The 21,022-nt window shown below is 36.9% G+C and overlaps 1 protein-coding gene across 1 annotated transcript in view; it reads left to right on the top strand.

Annotated features, from left to right (window-relative positions):
- Positions 1-21,022, top strand: part of LOC134654187 (atypical protein kinase C) — a 193,006-nt gene that overhangs the window by 159,529 nt on the left and 12,455 nt on the right. Inside the window, exon 3 of the mRNA XM_063509639.1 lies at positions 18,561-18,611. Coding sequence (XP_063365709.1) covers positions 18,561-18,611 — 51 coding nt within the window. The remainder of the gene's footprint in view (positions 1-18,560; positions 18,612-21,022) is intronic.

The raw sequence follows: 21,022 nt of genomic DNA on the forward strand, positions 1-21,022 counted from the left end.
GGATGAATTATCAAAAACTCTAAAATTAGTTTTCTTTTCTCTTAATAAATTACCTTTTTACGTAGCTTCAAGTTCCTAGCTTTAAATAAAATTATAACCTATACAATCTTTCAACCCCTTTTTAACCCTGTTATGGGATGAATTTTTAAAAACGCCGAAATAAGTTTTCTTGTGTTCTAATACTATGGCTTTATACAAAGATTTAAGTCCCGCACTCTCAATAATATTTGATCTCCGTACAAACTTTCAACCCCCTTTTCACCACCTCGGGGGATGAATTTTTAAAAACGCTGAAATTAGTTTTCTTGTTTTTTAATTTAATACCTTTTTGCAAAGTTTCAAGGTCCTAGCTTAAAATAAAATTTGCACCCCAAGACAAAGTTTCATCCCCTTTTTTACCCCCTTAGGGGTTGAATTTCCTACAACGTCGCAATTACTTTTTTTTGTAATCGGCTATTATGCCTTTCTAAGAAGTTTCAAAGCATTTGTAATGGATTCAAACTTTCAACCCCTTTTTAACCCTGTTAAAGGATGAATTTTCAAAAACGCTGAAATTACTTTTCCTGTCTTATAATAATATACCCATATACAAAGTTTAAAGTCACACACTCACAAAAATATTTGATCTCCATACAAACTTTCAACCCCTTTTTCACCACCTTGGGGGATGAATTTTCGAAAACGCTGAAATTAGTTTTCTTGTTTTTTAATATAATACATTTTCACACAGTTTCAAATTTCTAGCTTAAACTAAAACTTGAACCCCATACAACTTTTCATCCCCTTTTTAACCCCCTTAGGGGTTGAATTTTTCAAAATCGCTTCTTATCTCTTGTACACTTTACAAATGCAACCTAGTGTGCAAATTTCAACTTTCTAGCTTTTGTAGTTTCGGCTCTGCGTTGATGAATCAGTCAGTCAGTCAGTCAGTCAGTCAGTCAGGACACTTGCATTTATATATATAGATTACACTTAATTATTGTTTGTTAAATGAAATTTTGGTTTGTTCCTGTAATTACGAGTAGTTTCCATTTGCAACAGTTGTTTATGTTATTATTTAATTAATTAAACCGTAACGAGTGTTTATTTTTTTTAATATTTACAGTATTTCTGTGTAATCAGGATGGAATTTTTACATTAAAAAGGTAGTCATTTGGTCGCACTTATTGAAAGGTACTCACGAGATATTGAGTAGGCACTAAGTTAGTACTGTAACTACTGTGGTAGATACCTACTACTATTAGTATGGTATGTATATAGCTATGTGTTAATTCCGCCGTAGTCCGAATTTAGATATAATTCCTATACTTTTTTATTAATTCTACATGATGACTCTGACATCATTGTAATTATATTTATTCTTACTTATATTTAGTTACACAAAATATTTTTGTAGCAATTTCTGTAGTTTTGATACCTATGTTAATTACAAATTTGGTGAAATATAGGCGTGTCGTGTCGCGCTTACACATTATACTTAACTCTATTATTAATTAATTTGCTTAATGTATTTGTATACCAAAAACCGGCACTGCGGTATCCATTATCCCACTGTACCATTAAACGTGAAATTGTACATACAATGCAACTTGAAAAGTTTCGGTAAAACACGCAACTCGCAGTTACCGGCGTTCGGTAAAGTTGGGTTAGCGCTCCGGTTAATTAAAGTTATTGTCATGGCCAGGGAAAGAGTTGCCAACTACTATCAGCGAAGTTTACCTGCACCCGTGTTCCTGACGCTTGACGAACGCTGGAGAGAGGACTAACGCAAAATTTTAGTTTTTTTAGGGTTCCGTACCCGGGTAAAAACGGAACCCTCTTACTAGGACTCCACTTTCCGTCCGTCTGTCTGTCTGTCACCAGGCTGTGTCTCAAGAACCGTGATAGAACCGTCGTCGTCGTGAACCGTGACAGTTGAAATTTTCACAGATGATGTATTTCTATTGCCGCTATAACAACAAATACTAAAAACCGAATAAAATAAATATTTAAGTGGAGCTCCCATACAACAAACGTCACTTTTTTGCCGTTTTTTGCGCGAGTCCGACTCGCACTTGGCCGGTTTTTTTATTGAAAGGTTAAAGTAGGCTCGATAGAAAAAAATACGTATGGCTTTATGATGTGACCTATGGTTGGATGAGTAGATGTATCTCGTCTATTGTAATCGGAGATATCTCTTGACTATACGTATCGTAACTATTGACAGTCTGCCGTATTCGAACTTCAAGATATTCACAAGAGACGACACGTACTAGATCCATTCTAGATACGTTATAGTTTAGATTTCAACTAGTTCTCTATTGCAGCGCAATTCGGGCAACCAATGTCACTTTTACGATAGATCGTGTTAGATATCTATTAGATGTGAATTAAGTAATATCTTGTGGAAATCGTTCAAGAGTATCTCCAGAATCGCGGAAATGTCAAATTTGACAGGTTAGATCTTAAACATATCGTTATCGTATCTTGGCGATGTCTAAAAGATATCTAATAGATACAAAATCCGAATCGGGACCAGTGTCAAAACGATGCAATGTCGCCCCCTGCAGCGGACTGCGGGCCGCGGAAATAATATGCAATGTTCTAACCGAGCGGAAACTTGCAGCTTCTCATTTACGATTGAGATTTATAGAAAGGCCTGAGCGGACTTGTTAAAGAGCGCTCGGGGCTTATTGCACACTAATTATTGCAATTTTTCTTATCCTTCTAACTAAACTTTGTTTGTCAAGAGCGCTATCTCTAATTATTGCAATTGTTCTTATTTCCTTCTAATGAAACTTTATTTGACGCTATAATAATTAGTGTTTTTTAGAATAAATATAACTTCTTCAGTTTTCACTAACTGAATAATATTTTCAAAAGTCCAATAGTGCAGTTGACGACATCGTTTCAGCAAATGCCGCTGAAACTACGAGCATGTCTAAAATCAATGTACTTCCCAGTTTCCAAAGTTAGAGCAGGGGGGTGTCACTCCGCAGTTTAGGCACATTTGGCCGGCGCGCCCATCCGACAGGCGTATAGCAGTGGGCTGCCGCTCGGCGCGACGATAGTCGTGTCACGTGGCGCTCGCGCAAAATTGAAAATACACAATGGCTTCGAAACTTACTTCCGCGAGAATCAGACATGCTATCTCCGGATAAAAAATGTATGTTTTCTCAAAAATGGACGGCAAAGTCGACGTTGCCGGTTAAAAAATAGGTCGCGAAGTGCGTAGTTTATGGTCATTCAAAAAATTAAAAAGCTAAAAAACATTGCAGTCTCGATTTCGGGACTGCAATGTCGCATACAAATTCCATTATTTAACGAGTTCCAAACTTTTTAAAACTTCAAATGGCCATATCAAATGAAGGCATAGGTCCCTTAAACAGCCAAACAGATGATCAGCACTAATTATTATAAAGCCTATAACAGACTATCGCACCGCACCGCGACGTTGGAGCGTCGCACCCATTAGTGAGAGCGAGAAACAGATATCTCTTTCTCGCTCTCACTTATGGGTGCGACGCCCCAAGGTCGTGGTGCGGTGCGATAGTCTGTTACAGGCTTAATGTTGGTACCGCGACTATTTAGGTGTCTCAAATAGGTTGGCGTATTTTCAGCAGAAAAATACACTTCTTTGTTTTTTAAAAGGCGGCAAGCTAATTTTTTTAATGGTTGTATTTTTTTCTGTGAAAATTAATGGGAAATTAGAACGTTGCTTCTGTAAGTTCTGTAAAATGTTTCTATTTCTTGCACCATTTTTGAGAAAAGCACTATATATGACTTGGCTGGAAGGCTACTTGCTGGCTCCTCCCAAGGTCGTCCGTTTAAAACGAATCCTCAGCCTGCAAGTAGCTACTTCCGAACCTCGACAATAATGTACTATTACATAATCAACGTTTGTAATTCCTACATATTTATCTTAAAAATAATAAATCAGTGGGTATAAAGTCTATTTTTTTTATTCGGTAGACTAAAATGACATTTCATAGTCTGAAATGACACATGATGTTCATACTATGAAATGTCATTTCAGTCTACCGAATAAAAAAATTGACTTTAGGTATAAAAACTTGTCAAGTGATAACCCCGTGCCGACACTCACAGCTTGGTCATAAAACTGAGGCGCGCAAAGGAGATTCACGGTTCGTGCGCGGTTATAAGTTTCAATTTTGCTTGCAGGCGGCGATATAGGTGTAATTTTATACCTAAATCTGACTTTTGTGAAGGAGTGAATTTTCTGTACGGTAGTACTATTAGTTATTCTGTGGTTAGAGTCTGTGCGGAAAGAGAAGAGTCGTGAAATGTGTTGGGTCCCATACATTCCACGACTCTTCTCTTTCCGCACAGACTCTACGCGTAAATTCGCTACTTTACATAATTTTTTCTGCGAACTATTTCCATATTTATTGTTTGTTAAGTTAATCTCTCTTGATATGGTCACTGATGAATTACTGACAAATATTTGGCATTGTTGAGCCATTTAGTGTTCTAGCTAAATTGGACATTCCATTGCGTACATATTGAACAACCAATTAAGCTTAAATAGCTCAACAATCACGGAGCGTGACTGTACTAATTATTTATGTCACCCTTACTTAACATTATACTTGGCATTGTTCACTCTACGAATCACTACATTGTATAAAACAAACTGCCGTATTCGAACTTCAAGATATTCACAAGAGACGACACGTACTAGATCCATTCTAGATACGTTATAGTTTAGATTTCAACTAGTTCTCTTTTGCAGCGCAATTCGGGCAACCAATGTCACTTTTACGATAGATCGTGTTAGATAAATATCTATTAGATGTGAATTAGATCTCCAAGTAATATCTTGTGGAAATCGTTCAAGAGTATCTCCAGAATCGCGGAAATGTCAAATGTGACAGGTTAGATCTTAAACATATCGCTATCGTATCTTGGCGATGTCTAAAAGATATCTAATAGATGTCTATTACAAAATCCGAATCGGGCCCAAAGTCGCTTCCCGCTGTCTGTCCCTATATATGCTTAGTTAGATCTTTAAAACTACGCAACAGATTTTGATGCGTTTTTTTAACAGATAGAGTGATTCAAGAGGAAGTTTTATGTATAATTTGTTAACCCGTGCGAAGCCGGGGCGGATCGCTAGTAATTTGTAAATTGTATAAAATGTTATCCTACATAAAGCACCCTGTGTCCACAGTTACGCTAACTAACCGCGTCGGCTAGTTAGATATCTGTTTGTCATGTAATATAATTTAGTGGTTCATTATGGGCGGACTTGGCACCCCGGCCAAGCGGCACGGGCCTTGCAGCCAAGTACTGTTTACTCGGACTGTATTTGTTTACTATATGTTAATGTGATTCCTGGTTCAATTGTTGGCTAGTTAGTAAGCCTGTTTGTTGTATAATGTAATTATGGAAGTAAATAGTTAGCTAATTGTAACCACTGATTGACAACTGATCATATTACTGGTCGCCTCTTAAGAGATGGCACGAGATTTGGTCTGGTCTTGTTTTGAAAAACGTACGGCTCTGTCAAATTTTGGTCTCGTTTAGATAACCTTTTTGTATCAAGAACTTTTTCTTCAAAAATACTAATTTTCCGTATTGTGATTGTTGGTCAGACATATTAAAGCAGTGTAGATGAATGAATATGGTACTTGTAACATCAGAGCTGAAATATCGGGATTTTGTTGATATAACCCGTGATTGGTTATTATTTTGAATGTATAATGTGTCGTGCCTTGAACTCGTTATAAGATGACATTCTGTTAACCAAACGAAACGAAATACACCTAGTTCTAAACATTTTTATCCTTTTAGAACGTCCCTACCTATTATTTCCTTCAATACAAACTCGTTCTTTCAGCTCACAAGATTTTCCTTATTTTTAACTTAAAATAACAATATATTTAAGTAACCTGAATAGCTTGTAATCTTCACAATTCTACCTCTACGTAAATTACATTCCCTCTTCGTAATATATTGTATCTAACCTTTTCCTTTACAATTGAAAAGCTGAACATAACAAGAAACTAAATAAAGAACCGCATTGTTTCCTAACAAGCTTACCTCTGACTCTAACAATATGTTAGCCCGGGGCCGAAAAGTTGTACTAACATATGGTATTAGTGTAACATACGGCCTTTTGAGCTCTCAGTGCTGGCCGATAAGATCTCGGCCTAATGGAATCGGGCAAGAAATAGAGGCGCCTTCAGACGATGCTTAAAGTGAAACAGTCGTTGAACTAGATTAGTAGGTACGAGTTTAATTATAGTTATGGTTTTACGTGCCTTGGAGTTATCTACCTGTATTGAGGTACAGTTGTGTCCCGTTCGTAAACAATGAAAGCGAGAACTACATTACCTATAAGTATCATTCCTATTAGTATTCTGTTATAATTTAATCTCAGTGGTGGAAGAATAGAATCTTCGATGCTACACATAATAACGTTTTATTTTATCCTTGTTTGAGTGGTATACTCGTAGTCACAGAACATATTAAAGAGGTTAGAACGGCTATCGCGCGCAGTTAGTATCGGAACCGGTGTCGCCGCTCGTTCCTCTCCACATTTCCACATTTTTCGCGCAACGGTAGTAAAAACTTGTGTGCCTGGTGAATGGATACGCCTCCTTTAGACAGATTTGATGTCTGGCTTCTTAATCTGAACGTTATTGTGGCGCAAAAGGCATGTTTACGTTTATCGGTCAGCGCGGGCGAGTACTAGCATGCGAGCGTTTGCTCATAACCGGCGGCGACACGTACCCTGCTCGCATCGCCATTCTACTTGTTCTGTGCTCGTAGTAGTATCTACGGTGTTTTTTTAGGCGCTCACTGCAAAAAAATCCGGCCAAGTACGAGGCGGACTCGCGTTCCAAGGGTTCCGTCCATTAAGTCCGACTCACACTTGACTGCATATTTCTAATAGGTTTTCCTGTCATCTATAGGTAAAGAACTATTTTGTGTATTTTTTTCAAAATTTTAGACCCAGTAGTTTTGGAGATAAAGGGGGGGAATGGTCGAACAGACAGACAGACGCACGAGTGATCTTATAAGGGTTCCGTTTGAGGTACGGAACCCTAAAAACGCAAAATGTTATGTTGATGTTACCAAACTATAGACTAATATAATAATGCGTGCAATATAATAATGCGTTTAGGATGCTGATGGGTCTGCCTCGGTACTGCAGTGCGTCGGGGATGTTCGCCGATGCCCGTACGGATGACTTTTACGCTATTATGCGTAAAAGAGCGGCATCCCTATTGCATAGAGTGCAGGGCAGCACCAACAGTCTCCTAAGCGCATTTGTCGACAGAGTAGACTGCCCACTGATGAGGCGTTGGAATCAGTTGCACGAACCCAACGCATCATCAAAATAAATAGTATTAAGTAGTTTTAGGTATTTATTATTTTACATATTGTACACTAACATAGATATAGGTAGTTAAATTGTATATTTTGTACTAACACTATGGGTTATATGCCTGAAATAAACGATTTCAATTTCAAATTTCAATTTCAATAATTATTTAGTTATAAGCGGTAAAAATGAGATCCTCGCTACCAATAAGTATGATTTATATTTTTTTGCAATTTAGGTAGTTTCAGTGGTGCGATAATTTTATCATCATCGATTCTTGATTACGTAAAGATGGACTGGACATACTCACCAATTTTGAAAGTCATAATTATCACCGTGTTCCGTGATACTTATTATTTATTAAAACCAATTTAAATCTTAATACATACTAGCACAATCGAAATAGGACAAAGTTCGAAAACTCTAGAACAATCCTGAAAAAGTACGTTCATAAAACATAGTATACATACGATCTGCAACATTTATGCACGCTACCGAGTGTGTCGACTAGGCTTAGGCCTAAACAACGATTTGGTAATAGATTTTCTTTAACTAGTTTTGTTTGCAAGTTTCCCCGTTAAAGTTGCCTAAGCGCTGATCAATTTTTCGATTCGTGATTGGATTTTTCGTGGATGTAATTGAAACTTTTGGTGTTAACGTAACTGTTTTGTACGATTAAGCCATTGCCCTATTTTCTATATCACGTGAAGAAATTAGAAAAGGCTGTTCGGAAGGGTATAAATAAAGGGTGTGCCAAAAGTACTTAAGAGGCAACAGGAGTGGTCATTTCTCCATACAAACGTACTCGGCTGTTTCCTCCGTGGGTTTTGAAGCTAGAGCAATGATTTTTTTCAACACAGATTAATATTGTCAATATCCGTGTCGGACCGTTTTGTTTTTTTTGATATTTTTGTTTTTTAAGGCGCTAGAGTCTTTCAAAAATGGCCAAAATGGCCTAATTGACTATGCCGCAATGAGAAGCGTGTTATTCAAAACTGATATCAATTAGCCAAAAAAGCAAAACGGTCCGACACAGATAATTTCATAATCATTTAGATTTCCAAATTTGGTTACGATTGGTTAAGTTTTGGAGGAGGAAACAGTCGAGTACGAAACCTCGATTTTTGAGATTTTTACGCAGGATTTTTCGCCTTGTCCTTATCGCACTAGTTTTAGGAGCCGCTTCCGTTAGCGAGACGGGTATATTTACCTAAAATATTTAAATCTCAGCCCCTGTTTCGTCTTAAACTTACACCCTATACTAGGTATAACCCCTTAATGATTAACACTCCTCGCCTAGCGTATTTGGGCATTTTCATTTTAATTTGTACTTTAAAGCGCGAGGTAAGTCGTGTTTCAGTAACTTCTAACCGTCACATTCCTGACATGGGATTTGACACTGACCGTCAGTTTTGTGACGATTGCTAACCGGCCGTTAATGGTACACAGTTAAATGAAAATGACCATTTATTTGACGCATCTATACATTTATTATATACCTATCCAGAATTAGGAGTTACTTGACAGCAGTTTGAAATAGTTATTTACGATACAAGTGCGGAAAAGAGGAAATTCGAAACGAGTGGCGATAAATTAAAACACGACCGAAGAGAGTGTTTTAAATCGACACGAGTTGCGAATTACCTATTCGCACGTGTATCGTACAACGTTCTACAGTACATATGGCCCTTTAAACTTTTGACATACACACGAAAAGTGCTATTTTACGCACTAGTGCGGGAAAATAGGGCCATATGTACTGTAAAATATTTTTTATTTTTATCAGACGTATTTTTGTAAAAATGTGATAGTGATGATACGGAGTTTCATAAATAAAACTTTAAGTTATAAATAGTATTCGATTCATTCGATAAAGCGACAAACTTGTGACGCATATGCCCGCAAATGTCAGATTATAATTTTCTAAATTTGTATACGAATGTAGAGATTCAGACTTTTATCCTTAAAGTAGTACATTTCATAGTTTCCTGTTAAGATGGAACACATGGGGTCATTGCGTTAGTTTCCGTCAATGCTCTATGTAGTTTTCGTCCACTTGACGGATTAGCAAATAATATATTTCATTTTTAATTTGCTACTTACGAAATATCATTTTGATGTAGATAGATATATATTGTTTAGACATTAAGGATTTCAATAAGTCCAAATGTAGGTTTATAATGTTTATATTCAAATTTCGTCAAGTGGACGAAAACTACAGCTGGACGATAACTAGCGTAATGACCCTATATGACTACATAGTCCAGGAAATCGTGTAGGAAACAGGAAGTGCACAGGAAATTGTTTACCGAGGAGTTATGGCCCACGCGGGGCTCGCGCACAGCATGGCTTCCTATTATTGACGTAATTAATTACGAGTATGTTGCACCGAGGATCTTGAGTGGACAGCGCATGGGGGCAGCTAGTGAAGTAGTGGGAAGTTATTTATACAGGGTGCCATTTGAGTCGTGATCAGTAATATGTTTTTCTAACTCCATAAACAACGAGCAATTTAATGCTCTTACTAAAATCAGACAAGTTTTTTTTTTTTTGTTTATTTTTTGTCATTTATTTTACTTTTACAAGTGGCAATGTGGTATTTAAAAAGCTTTGTAAAATATTTCAAATGAAAAATTAAATAAATTTTATTTCTAACTGGGACAAATGACAAAATTGATGTCAATGACAGATCCGATTCCAAGAGGCGATTCAATTTACTAATTTAAATATCTTAATAAGCCGTTGTAATATCCTAAATCCACTTATAAAAGTAAAATAAATGACAAAAAATAAACAAAAAATATAAAAAATCTTGTCTGATTTTAGTAAGAGTAAGGGCATTAAATTGCTTGTTGTTTATGGAGTTAGAAAAACATATTACTGATCACGACTCAAATGGCACCCTGTATACTGCTAATGGCAATTGTTAAGGAAAAATTGTGTTCTCTGTTATTTTAATGACGTTGTTACTTCCACAGTTTCACTGAAATTATGCCTAGGTCGAAATTAATCAAGTTGTGCAGTGCCTAGTGTGCATTGTGCAATATAATATCAGTTTATTTATACAAGACTAGAGTAATTTTAGTAAAAAAATCTAATAATAGGTTGTAGACAGTCATAGTTTGTCGTGGGCGGCACTTTCACCTGTACTGAGAGCCTTGAGAAAAAAAACAAATCAAACAGTCGGTCAAACATCGACAACAACGTACTTCATGCGGCACTTACATTGGAATTCATAAAGTAAGTATGTATTCTAAATACTTTATTATGGGCGTGCAGCGGGGCGGGGCGTGCAGCATGTTAAACAAATGCAAACGTATAGTAGCGGCGTTAGTGGCGTTAGTGCACGCTGCTCAAATCCCTTGTGAGTCCGACGCCACGCTGCATGCCCCGCCGAACGCTCCGCTCCGAGCGTCCACTCAGGCCTTACACTAAAGTCAAACTTTTTTAGGTATATATTTTTTATTATACTTTTCGGCACAATGAGCATAAACGAAATAAGGCCTTATATCCGTCCTTACCCATACAGAAGTGACAATACGGTAAACTTCATCATAACCTTGTTATGATTTACTAACAATAAAAGCTCTTATCCTCAATAGTATCTACAAATTCAATATGCATATGGAATAGAAAATACTGTCGAAATATCCGGATAAAAAAACAACATATACCTACATATAGGTACCTACATGTAGTGTTTGTCATCGGGATAGCACGTAAGGCAATCCAGAGTTATTGGGCAAATGTTTACGTGCGGAGATAAATCATAACGTATAAATATAGTAGTGGCTATATGTAGTGGAGCACGCAGAGCGCTAGGAAAAAAATTGTTAACAAAATATCTATTCGTTGTATAAAAATATAAATCCGTAACCCGTGTAGGTACATTAAGCTAATTAGAAATCCCAGGTAAGAAATGTTTATTTTGAGGCTAAGCCACGATGTTCGACCACCGTAAATATTCAAGGAAATACGAAAACTGTCGTTTTCAATATCGCTACTCCCATAGATAAACTCAATCCCTCTACCCTTCAGACCTTCCCTCCATTCTGTCGCGATGTATTAAAACTTTAAAAGGTAAAATAGATGTAAATCCACCCGGGGATGGACAAAGGGCCCGTGTCAATCCAATCTCGAGGGGAAACCGGTACGCGCGCCGCAGATCCGAATAAACAATAGTCATTCACAGTTGTCTATTTAATTAGACATCTTTTATTAACAAGGACGTGCTTGAAAAGTCTACAGTCTGACTTTCACTGGTAGAATTCATATGAATAACATGTAATTTGTAGTTAAACGGGGGACAGACGAGTCACAGTTCAAACTTGTTGTACCATATATAACTTATTACTTACTTACTTACTGTGGCTCCCATTGCTGGGAAAAACCCTCCCCTTTTTTCTGCCACTCGTCACGGTTTGATACATGCTGCCAGTCGCTGCAAAATGCGCCGTAGTCGTCCCGCCATCTCTTTTTTGGCCTGCCTCTGCGCCGGTTAACCTGCGGCGTCCATTCGGTCCATGGATGCCTAGGTTATCTTATTAAATATTGCGTTTTAGTATAAGTGCATTTTCACTTAACTGTGTTCCATTAACGGCCGGTTAGCGATTGTCACAAAACTGACGGTCAGTGTCAAATCCTCTACATGTTGTCATGAATGTGACGGTTAGTAGACGTTACTGAAACGACGCGACGTAAGTCGCGCTTTAAAGTACAAATTAAAATGAAAATGCCCATGTACATTTGATCTCTTATTTAAATTCGAAAATGATTTTGAGCTACCCCTACTAAAAAGTTTTGCGTTTGACTGTACTTTCTATTCATTCACGTTTTTAAAAGGCAACCTTTCCCTTGCAATTTGTATGGGGTCCGCAGGTTGTTTATTGAGGAGTTTCGAGTCAAACTTCAGGGAATCCGGTGGACGCGGCATGAATAAATTGACAACTTCGCAAAAAGCGGATAAATTCAAATGCTGAGTAAAGTTTGTTTTTTAGCCTGTAGCGGTAATAAGACGTGTTTCTAACGTGGGGTACATTTTTCGGGCATGTGTTCAAAATTAACTTTGAAAACAAGGTGGATTCAAACTTAACCGAAGACACAAAATCGGTCCGTTAAAAGTGCTTAGGTACTCGGCTCCAGAATTTATTCCAAAATTCGAATTTTTAAATTATTATGCCGAGTTAAAGTATACCATCAGTATTATCATGTTGTAATTAAATGACGTTGCGACATAGTTTTAATGTCTAAAAACTGTTGGACCACAATAACCCAGCGAGGAAGCAAAGTAAGCACATTTTACGGTAAGTATCTAATTCTTGTAAGTCACAATACTTACTCGGATTTAGAAATTTTGCATAACACAGGAGAATATTTCGGAAAAAACTAATAGGTACCTACATCAAAAGCATAAATGTATTGCCACAAGCTAGGCTTATCACAAGACTCCCCTATCAGGCTGACAATAAGTAAAACTAACCAACTATCATTCCTTATTATTACGTTCCTTGCAAGATAGGTTATACATACGGCTTTAGTTTCACAAATAGAGCAATTACGGTTACCTGAGTTTCACGAGAAGATAATATCAGCAGTGTGCATAAACTAACAGATATGTCCAAAGTTTTGGGCAACCAGGCAAACAGATTCCTATTTCCTCAAATGAGCTTAGATAACTAGGAATGTATTCTAAGTTTGTATTGGTAAACTTTTCTGCTGACTTTGATTGCTAAAATTAAGGTAGTATGTACTTGTTTTTGCCTGGAACAAAAATTACATTTAAGGTACTCGTATTGTGTTGCGGACACATCAAATTCAATAATAATTAATTTCGGAAACTGAAGAATAACTTATTGTTTTTAATCTCCTCGATGAGACAAAATGTTAAGGAACAACCCGTAAAAATGTTCCAATTTTGTAATTTTATGACCGCATTGTATAAGTACACCAGAACACGAGAACATACCAAACGTATTTAAAAAGTAGCCAATACGAGGAAACGAGCGAAGTTTCATTCTAGATAAGCGAGTACCGGCAACCAAGTTCAATATTTGTTTTCAAAGAGTTTACTGAACGGTATAAACATATTTGCACGACGTTTGATTTTCGTATTCTCCCAATAACTTTTATCCGGTGTATTTTAAATTTATTGCTATTACTTAGAAATGACACGAATGGCGGTAAAAAAGTCAATTCTTCCTTTTACACCGGGGACACTGAAGGCAACCGCTTTTCCTGCGCTGCAGCCAATAAGAGCGCCGCGTTTGAAATAGGAAGGGTAAATCGAAGACGTTCTCTATTTAAACTGACCTTTTTGCCGTTGGGAACGGACGCTTGTTTAATTAAATTGATTGTAAGCACTAAGCAGATGCTTGCATAGACTTCTTAATATTTGTAATAGGGCAATTTTTTCCGTTTTATCGGTAGATCGGTATTTGAACACCGAGAAACCAAAATGGTATTGGCCTTGTCTAGAAAGCTGACAACAGTGACAACCTTCGTTCGAAACGACCATTGAATTTTTCAATCTTGAACCAGTTTGTCTTTGCGAGTTACCAAAGCTTTTAGAGGTATATTTGTTAGTGTACGAGAAATTTCTGAACATTTTACAATATATTTGATAGCAGTGCCGACATCGGTGAAATTGCCAGTACAAAAATTATAAACGGCTTAAGCGTTTTGCGTCATAACTCGGGAAAACCGATTTTCCCATAAATGAAACCTAGTTGGAGCAATTTCTTTTATAACGCGCCTATACCTACCTATTCATGGGTATTTCAAAATTAGGTTTTAATTTAATAGGGTATATTTGATTTTCCTTGTTTGTTTTTTAGATTCTCATCCACCTTGCACAAACGAATTAAAAGCCAAATATGAAATAAAACACTCCGCCGCAATCGCATTATGCTTATAATAATGACTTTATATTTAATTAATGTAATAAGTAAAAAAATGCAACTAAAACTTCTATAAAACGTAACCTAAAAATTGCATAGCATAGCATCCAAAAAATGCGTTTATTGAGTAATGTTATTAACATCACACTCGCTTTGTATGCAATTCAATATGTCTAAACTTGGCCGCCATTCCCTATGAAATCCAATAAGAATAAACACACTCGTAATTGAAGCCAAGTTCTCAAATGTTTTCTTTTTCCTCCAAAAGAATGAAAGAAAGCACTTAATGCAATTTTGGAATACAAAGTTTTTCTTTGTTGGCGAGCTGGATAGCCCGTCCACTCAGCATGTTGTTATAGTGACTTGAAGAGCGCTGGCGAATCGAAAGTTCCAACAAACCAGGTAAGGCGCATCGGGAAACTTTGAAAACGGGAATATTTGAAAATGGCTACACCAGAAGCACTTCATACTTTAGCAACACTTACGCTACAGCTACGCTTATCGTGGCATCTTGTTTACTGTTCCAAGAATATAAAATACTTCTACTTTAACCCTTTGTAAGGCATAAAGTTGTCAGAAATTATGCAAAAGTGAACCCTATCACATTGAAACAAAGTTCGGCTTCTTGTCGACCGCCATCTTGGTCACATCGGGTCGTGATTAATTTCTTTGTTTTTGCCCATTAATGTTGTTTAAAGTGTAATACTGATAGCTTATTATACAGTAAACTAATATGGAAGTGTGCGGATAATGAAGAATTAATCTTGATACGAGTTTAATCGCCATTCTGGCGTCAACGCCAGGTAGCCCCACGTGGCCCTTGTAAAGTCCAGCTATCGCCTTACAAGAGCTCATAATACAACCGAACAACGTCGTGCTCTACGAGCATTTGGTATTTCTACCTCTAACCGTGGCTGGCTAGAGCCCTAGAGGCCATAATTTTATAGTTTTATATACCGTACACTGGCTGAAGTTTATTTATTACAAATAATATTAATTCGATCCCACGAGGGATCCACTTCGACGTTGGCGAAATCATCGACAGTATCGATGGAGCCATATTACCCAAAGATTGATTGAAACAAAGTTCAAAATTATGTGGGAAATCCCTCTGTCTTATAAAGGCTTAAAGATAGCAGGCATGCGGCGAACAATTGAGTTTTATACCACTGAACTTTTTTTTTTTTTACTTATACAGTTAATGATCAGGGTCACATAAAACTGGCGCCCAAAACCTGAACTCGACCGCGCTCTGCATTCGGGCTTAATGACAGCCTAGCTAGTGCATTACTTGAATCGAGATTAGAATGTTTTTAAAAGTCTCGCATTTCGCTTGGGAGCGCTTGTTAGTTTTGTTTTTGCTTTTTAAAACCTTGGCAGTTATTCCATTCCAATTAAAATGCTGATTACGGAAACTGTAAGTACCAACTTAAACGAATGCTATGCGTTTCCCAGGAGGATGTTTGGTATTTGGTATATATATTTCCCTCGAAGAATATAATACGTTAATTTAAATGTGATGCAGCTAAATATTTGTATAAAACGAAATCATCTCGATAAAGAAAATCGTAAAGTACAGTATACTTCAACGTTGCCTATGCAATGAACAAAATCTTTCTTCCGTGATTAACCCCTTGATATTGACCGAATTTTTATATATGTAGTTGTAGTTTCTGCAATTTTTTTCGACAAAGATTATAGCGCAACCGAAGTTTGAACCAACGATTTATGACCCCCACGCACATATGAATGTTTAATAGGAATTACATTGTAGTGAACAATCTTTGCCAACGTATTTTCTCGAAAACGTTCGTATTTGTCGTCATACTTCAGGCAACCTCAGTACTTTCGTGCAGGTTCGTGCGTTTCCGTGAAAATACGATGGTGAAGGATTATTCACTACATCTATACATATAGACGACTGTTTGATAGAGAATCCCTGTGTTTTTAAAGGCAGGCGATGCTTGGCATGGTAGGCAAAGTTGAGCAAGTAGTCGAAACTCCAGACGTTCAATTTGCCTATTTTTTCGTCGACGTACTATTTAAAAGTCCGGAACTTAGTGAAAAAGCTTTGAATTCCTCGTAGGATTCGTAATGGAATGACGAATGAACTTTCAAAGGATTCCGACGAACCTATAGCATTCCGTATTCAGAATGCTTTCAGTTATTTCCATTTTTAAACAGAGCGGTTGTGGAGCAAACATGAAACTCCATTAAAACAGTTATTCCAAAAAGTACTCTGTCTGTAGTTTACTCCCAATATTCAATATTTCCAGAAGGCCTTTCAAAATCTAACTCTTTATCGCCTTTCAAATTTAAACTTTAATAACGACGTACTAGGTCACATTTGGAACTGCTTCATTATAAAGGAGCTTGCGAAAGTAAACGACTGTTTGCGCGTGAAGTTTGTTTGTGTGAGAATGTTTTCGGAACTATCGTCCAAATGAAGACTAGTTAGAAAAAAGTTCCTGCTACAAATTGGAAATTGATGTTTGATTGTGCGCTTGTTTTCATTGGCTGCGCGCTGCGAAAATATTTCCCGGTGGTGGATTTTTAAAATAGGATGCAATTTAAAAATGGAACATTTCGTTAAAGAGATAGCGAGATTTATTCGAAATTGGAAATTGCTGTTTGAGTTGTTCATTTGTTTTCAATATGAATGCAGGGACGTGATCGGAATTTTGAAAACGGTTTCAACATTGTTTTTGAATACTTTTTATTGGAAAATGAACGTTTACTTAAGGCATGTGCACACCGGATAGACATGCAGGTGCACCTGCACTAAAATGTTGGAGCCGTGGACGCACACGTCACGAATGTTATTTTTAAACGTTTTTTACCTATTGGTAAATAAAATTTATTTAATGTAAGTCTGTGCACACCGGGTGCGTATGTGTAGACGTACACTAAAATGTTGGAGCCGTGCACGCACACGTCACGGATGTGCCGTCTCTCATAAAGATCTGTAGATTACAACCCGTTCGTGCACGTCTACGCACACGCATCCGCTGTGACAGGCATTTAACTGTAGACAAGTATAGAAGTATAATATGTCAAACTTGTATCAAAATCTTTACTTTCGTCAATCGATTACAACTGTCCAACTGTCAACGTCGTGAATTCTCATCTAAGAGTCGGCATTTAGCATGTGACACCCATAAAACCCGTACAGCAAATTGGAAGTCCGCTTGCTTTCAGATGTGCCGTTTACTTGTATACAACCGACGTATAAAATATCTTCAAGTAACATTGTGGACCAATAACTCCATTTATTTACCTATCTGGTATATGATGCGCTTACTTAGTTTATAACATCAATACAACTCAATTTGAGACGACAGACCATTTTTCCACAAGTCTAACCTATACTTCTATTTTCCTAAAATTCTTCAACGTTCCCACCCCTCGGCCAGAAAAAGGATTACACTCCAGAGTATTAAATCACCAAGACAAATACCCGGGTCAACACTTCCCTTTAAAATGTAAACACTAAACACAACAGACCAGCGTCGGCTTCTATTTTTAAAGGCACCGGGACGGAATCTCTTCTTTCCGGACAGAATGCAATTTCGGCCGGAAATAAACGGGATTGCTGGACGTTTGTGCGCTTTTGTTGTTTTAAACTAATCATTACTGGACTAGAGAGCTGAGGGCTGTATTTTTCTGTTTGTTGTGAAATTAGAAACCATAAATAAAATGACGCTTTGTACTACTTTTTTAAACTATTGTTGTTGTATCTGTCACCGTAAAATTGTAAATACTCATGATATTATAATCTCGCTAGTTACATTGTAAACTGACGGTAGGGAGATTATAATCTAACCTTTTTTTTTTGTTTTGTTAAGGAGGGGAAAAATAACCTTAGTTTATAATCTAACGTAGATTATAAACTAACGGGTTCACAATCTTACGGTGTCATATCCACAATATTTTCGGAATTGAGCGAACGCATTTTTTTTATAGTGAAAGTTAAAATGATGAGCGAAAATCTTGAAAGTAAAAACTATATTCGTATAATATAATTTTTGCTTGCCTGTTACATCTACAGGTTGAAAAATGTTTAGTAGTCTTTTAACTAGTTTTTGACGTGATAACGTCTTATCAATCGATGAACACCGGTAGCATGCACGAAAAAGTGTCACGTTGTGGACAGATCTCCATGGTAACGCATTAAAAGTATGCAATTTTTCATCAATGTTTTCTTGTGACGTTATCACGCAAAATTATGGTCCATAAACCGACTTTACAGACAACCATATTTTTTTGTAAAATGGTAATGTTTATGCTATATGGTAATGTTAAACGCTACAATGGAAATGTTTTGTTTGTTGCAGTGTTCCCGAATGTGCCGCCGGCGCCGGGCATGTCTTGCGCGGGAGAAGACCGTAAGTCACAACTATGTATTTCTGTTTAACGTTCGTACTCGATAAGGGAGGGAGGCCCAAAGCGGGTGAGCTAACGGAAAAGGACTAAAAGGATTTTTTTTTGATACTATGTACCAATTTTATTTTATTCGAGAGAAGAATCATCGAACTTCAACATAAGACAAAAAGGGCCGTGTTTTTTTGTGCCTAATGATTATTTATTAAATATAAATAAATACCCCTCAAAACCCTAAATAGCACGAATTTTTTGGTGTTGTCCTTGAATTTTGGGATATCGAGGTTTCTAATACTGTATATGGGTAGTTATTTCATCTTAAGTCCAAATAATAACATTATAAAATAAAAATTAAAAGTAAGCGAAAATGAAACAATTTTTTTTTAATAAAAGTACAAATCTATCCAGATTTGATTACTCACACTCAGTGAGAAAATCGTGCCACCAAATCAATAAAAAGGCAATGTTTCTTGAGTTCGTTTGTCACCCGACAAATAGCAGCCAATTTCATTACTATTGGCAAACAGAAAATGTTGCCCATTCTCTCTCTATGAGTATCTCGGAAGAATAAGATAAAAATAGACACACTTGATTTAAAATAAAAAATAAAATATATATTTATTTCGAAGAACAGACTTCATAGTTGTTAGTAACAAACAGTAAAATTAAAACAAATAAATTAAACTTAAAGCTAAAGGTTAGTATTAGTATTAGGTATAAGTAGGTATAGGGAGGTAGGTTTAATGTCAAGACCTAAAACTATTCTTAAGTTAAGATAATGTGGGAACATGGAGACTATCCCAGTGCCTTGCTATATGACAATCTAGCCTATTAGCCACCAGACTAATTTATTTAAAAACACATAATATAATTCAACGATTTAAGCTCTAGTTCTAAAAATGTTAAAAAAGGTTTGAATAGTTATTTTCGATACAAGTGCGAAAAAGAGGAAATTCGAAACGAGTGGCAATAAATTAACACGACCGAAGGGAGTGTTTTAAATCGACACGAGTTGCGAATTACCTATTCGCACGTGTATCGAACAACGTTTTACAGTACATATGGCACTTTAAAGTTTCGACATACGCACGAAAAGTGCTATTTTACGCACTAGTGCGGAAAAGTAGCCCCATATGTCCTGTAAATTATATTTTGTGTGTTATCGTCGCTTATGGAATCCCCGCTAGGAGCTTAGCCTTCTATATAATCCATATTTACTTAGCATAACAAAATGTTGCCTTTATATAACCATAACATCCACATCATTTCTGCTTCCGTGAACGTAAATAAGTTCATTTCAAAATTACGTTATTAAAATTTTACCCTGTAAAGACTCATGATACAATAGCCTGGCTAACCGAGCGCAACGTCAATTGAGCTTTTTAGGCGACGTCATCACCATGTAAAAGCTGGCATGGTAATGACCAAACTATGAGCGAGTTAAAAACCCTTTAAAAATTTTATAACCTCGTCTCGCTCGTTCGAAAGTTTAAAAGTAAAGAGTGAAAGAGTCCTTTGAATTTCGTTTTTTCGGCACAGAAGCCCGGGGGTTCCGCCGGAGACCCGTTGAGCCGACGTAAATAATATATTATCTGTTAAGTGTAGTTTGCGCGGAAAATAGTTATGAGATTGAGTTGCTGCTTAAAATTGTGGTCAGTTTTCGCGTTCTACGTGAATTGATAGAAAGGATTTCCAAAGAAGTTCCCATTATAAGTATGATTTTATCGCAGATAACAACAAAATCTTATTTTGTATAATATACTTATGTATTAATTATTTAAATAATTTTTTCAACAGAAAAGTTGCGTTTTTGGATTAAGACATGATGCTAGCTAGATTATAAACCACCAATCCAAACAACAAACCACTAATCGCTACTGCATATCTGTGATATCTCCCTACTTCCGAAAGATATTTCTTATAAATAAATCGCTTGCCTCACTAAATTCGCTTTAAACCGATAAGATAGTAACGATAACGTTCATCGAATCGACATGCCACTCCGATGTCTTGTACCGGCGACATCGCCAAACATCTGGCAGGTGCTTTATTTGATTTACAATTTTTCATTTCTACACTATACAAAGTGTCATTACCGTTGTAAAATGGCAATCGTGTCATTACCGTGCAAGAATTACAAGTGACAATCGCGACGGTGCATCGTCATCGTGTAGCAAAGTGTGAAATGGTGTAAGATTGATGACAGGGTAGTGGAGGAGGTGTGGTGGCCTAATTTGGGTGGAAATGGCAATCGGATGGTCGTTAATTGTAACTGGCCCGGGGGAGCTCTTGTTAGCGCATATGTGTTGGTAATGACGAGGCCGTGCTTTGATCGCATGAAATCGTTAAGTGTTTGTGGAACGAGTGAATTGAAAGTTATTTCGCTTTTTTAGTTAACTAAAAGTGAAAATGTAAT

The sequence above is a fragment of the Cydia amplana genome, chromosome 14, assembly GCF_948474715.1.
Source record: "Cydia amplana chromosome 14, ilCydAmpl1.1, whole genome shotgun sequence".
In the NCBI taxonomy this organism is placed as follows: Eukaryota; Metazoa; Arthropoda; class Insecta; order Lepidoptera; family Tortricidae; genus Cydia; species Cydia amplana.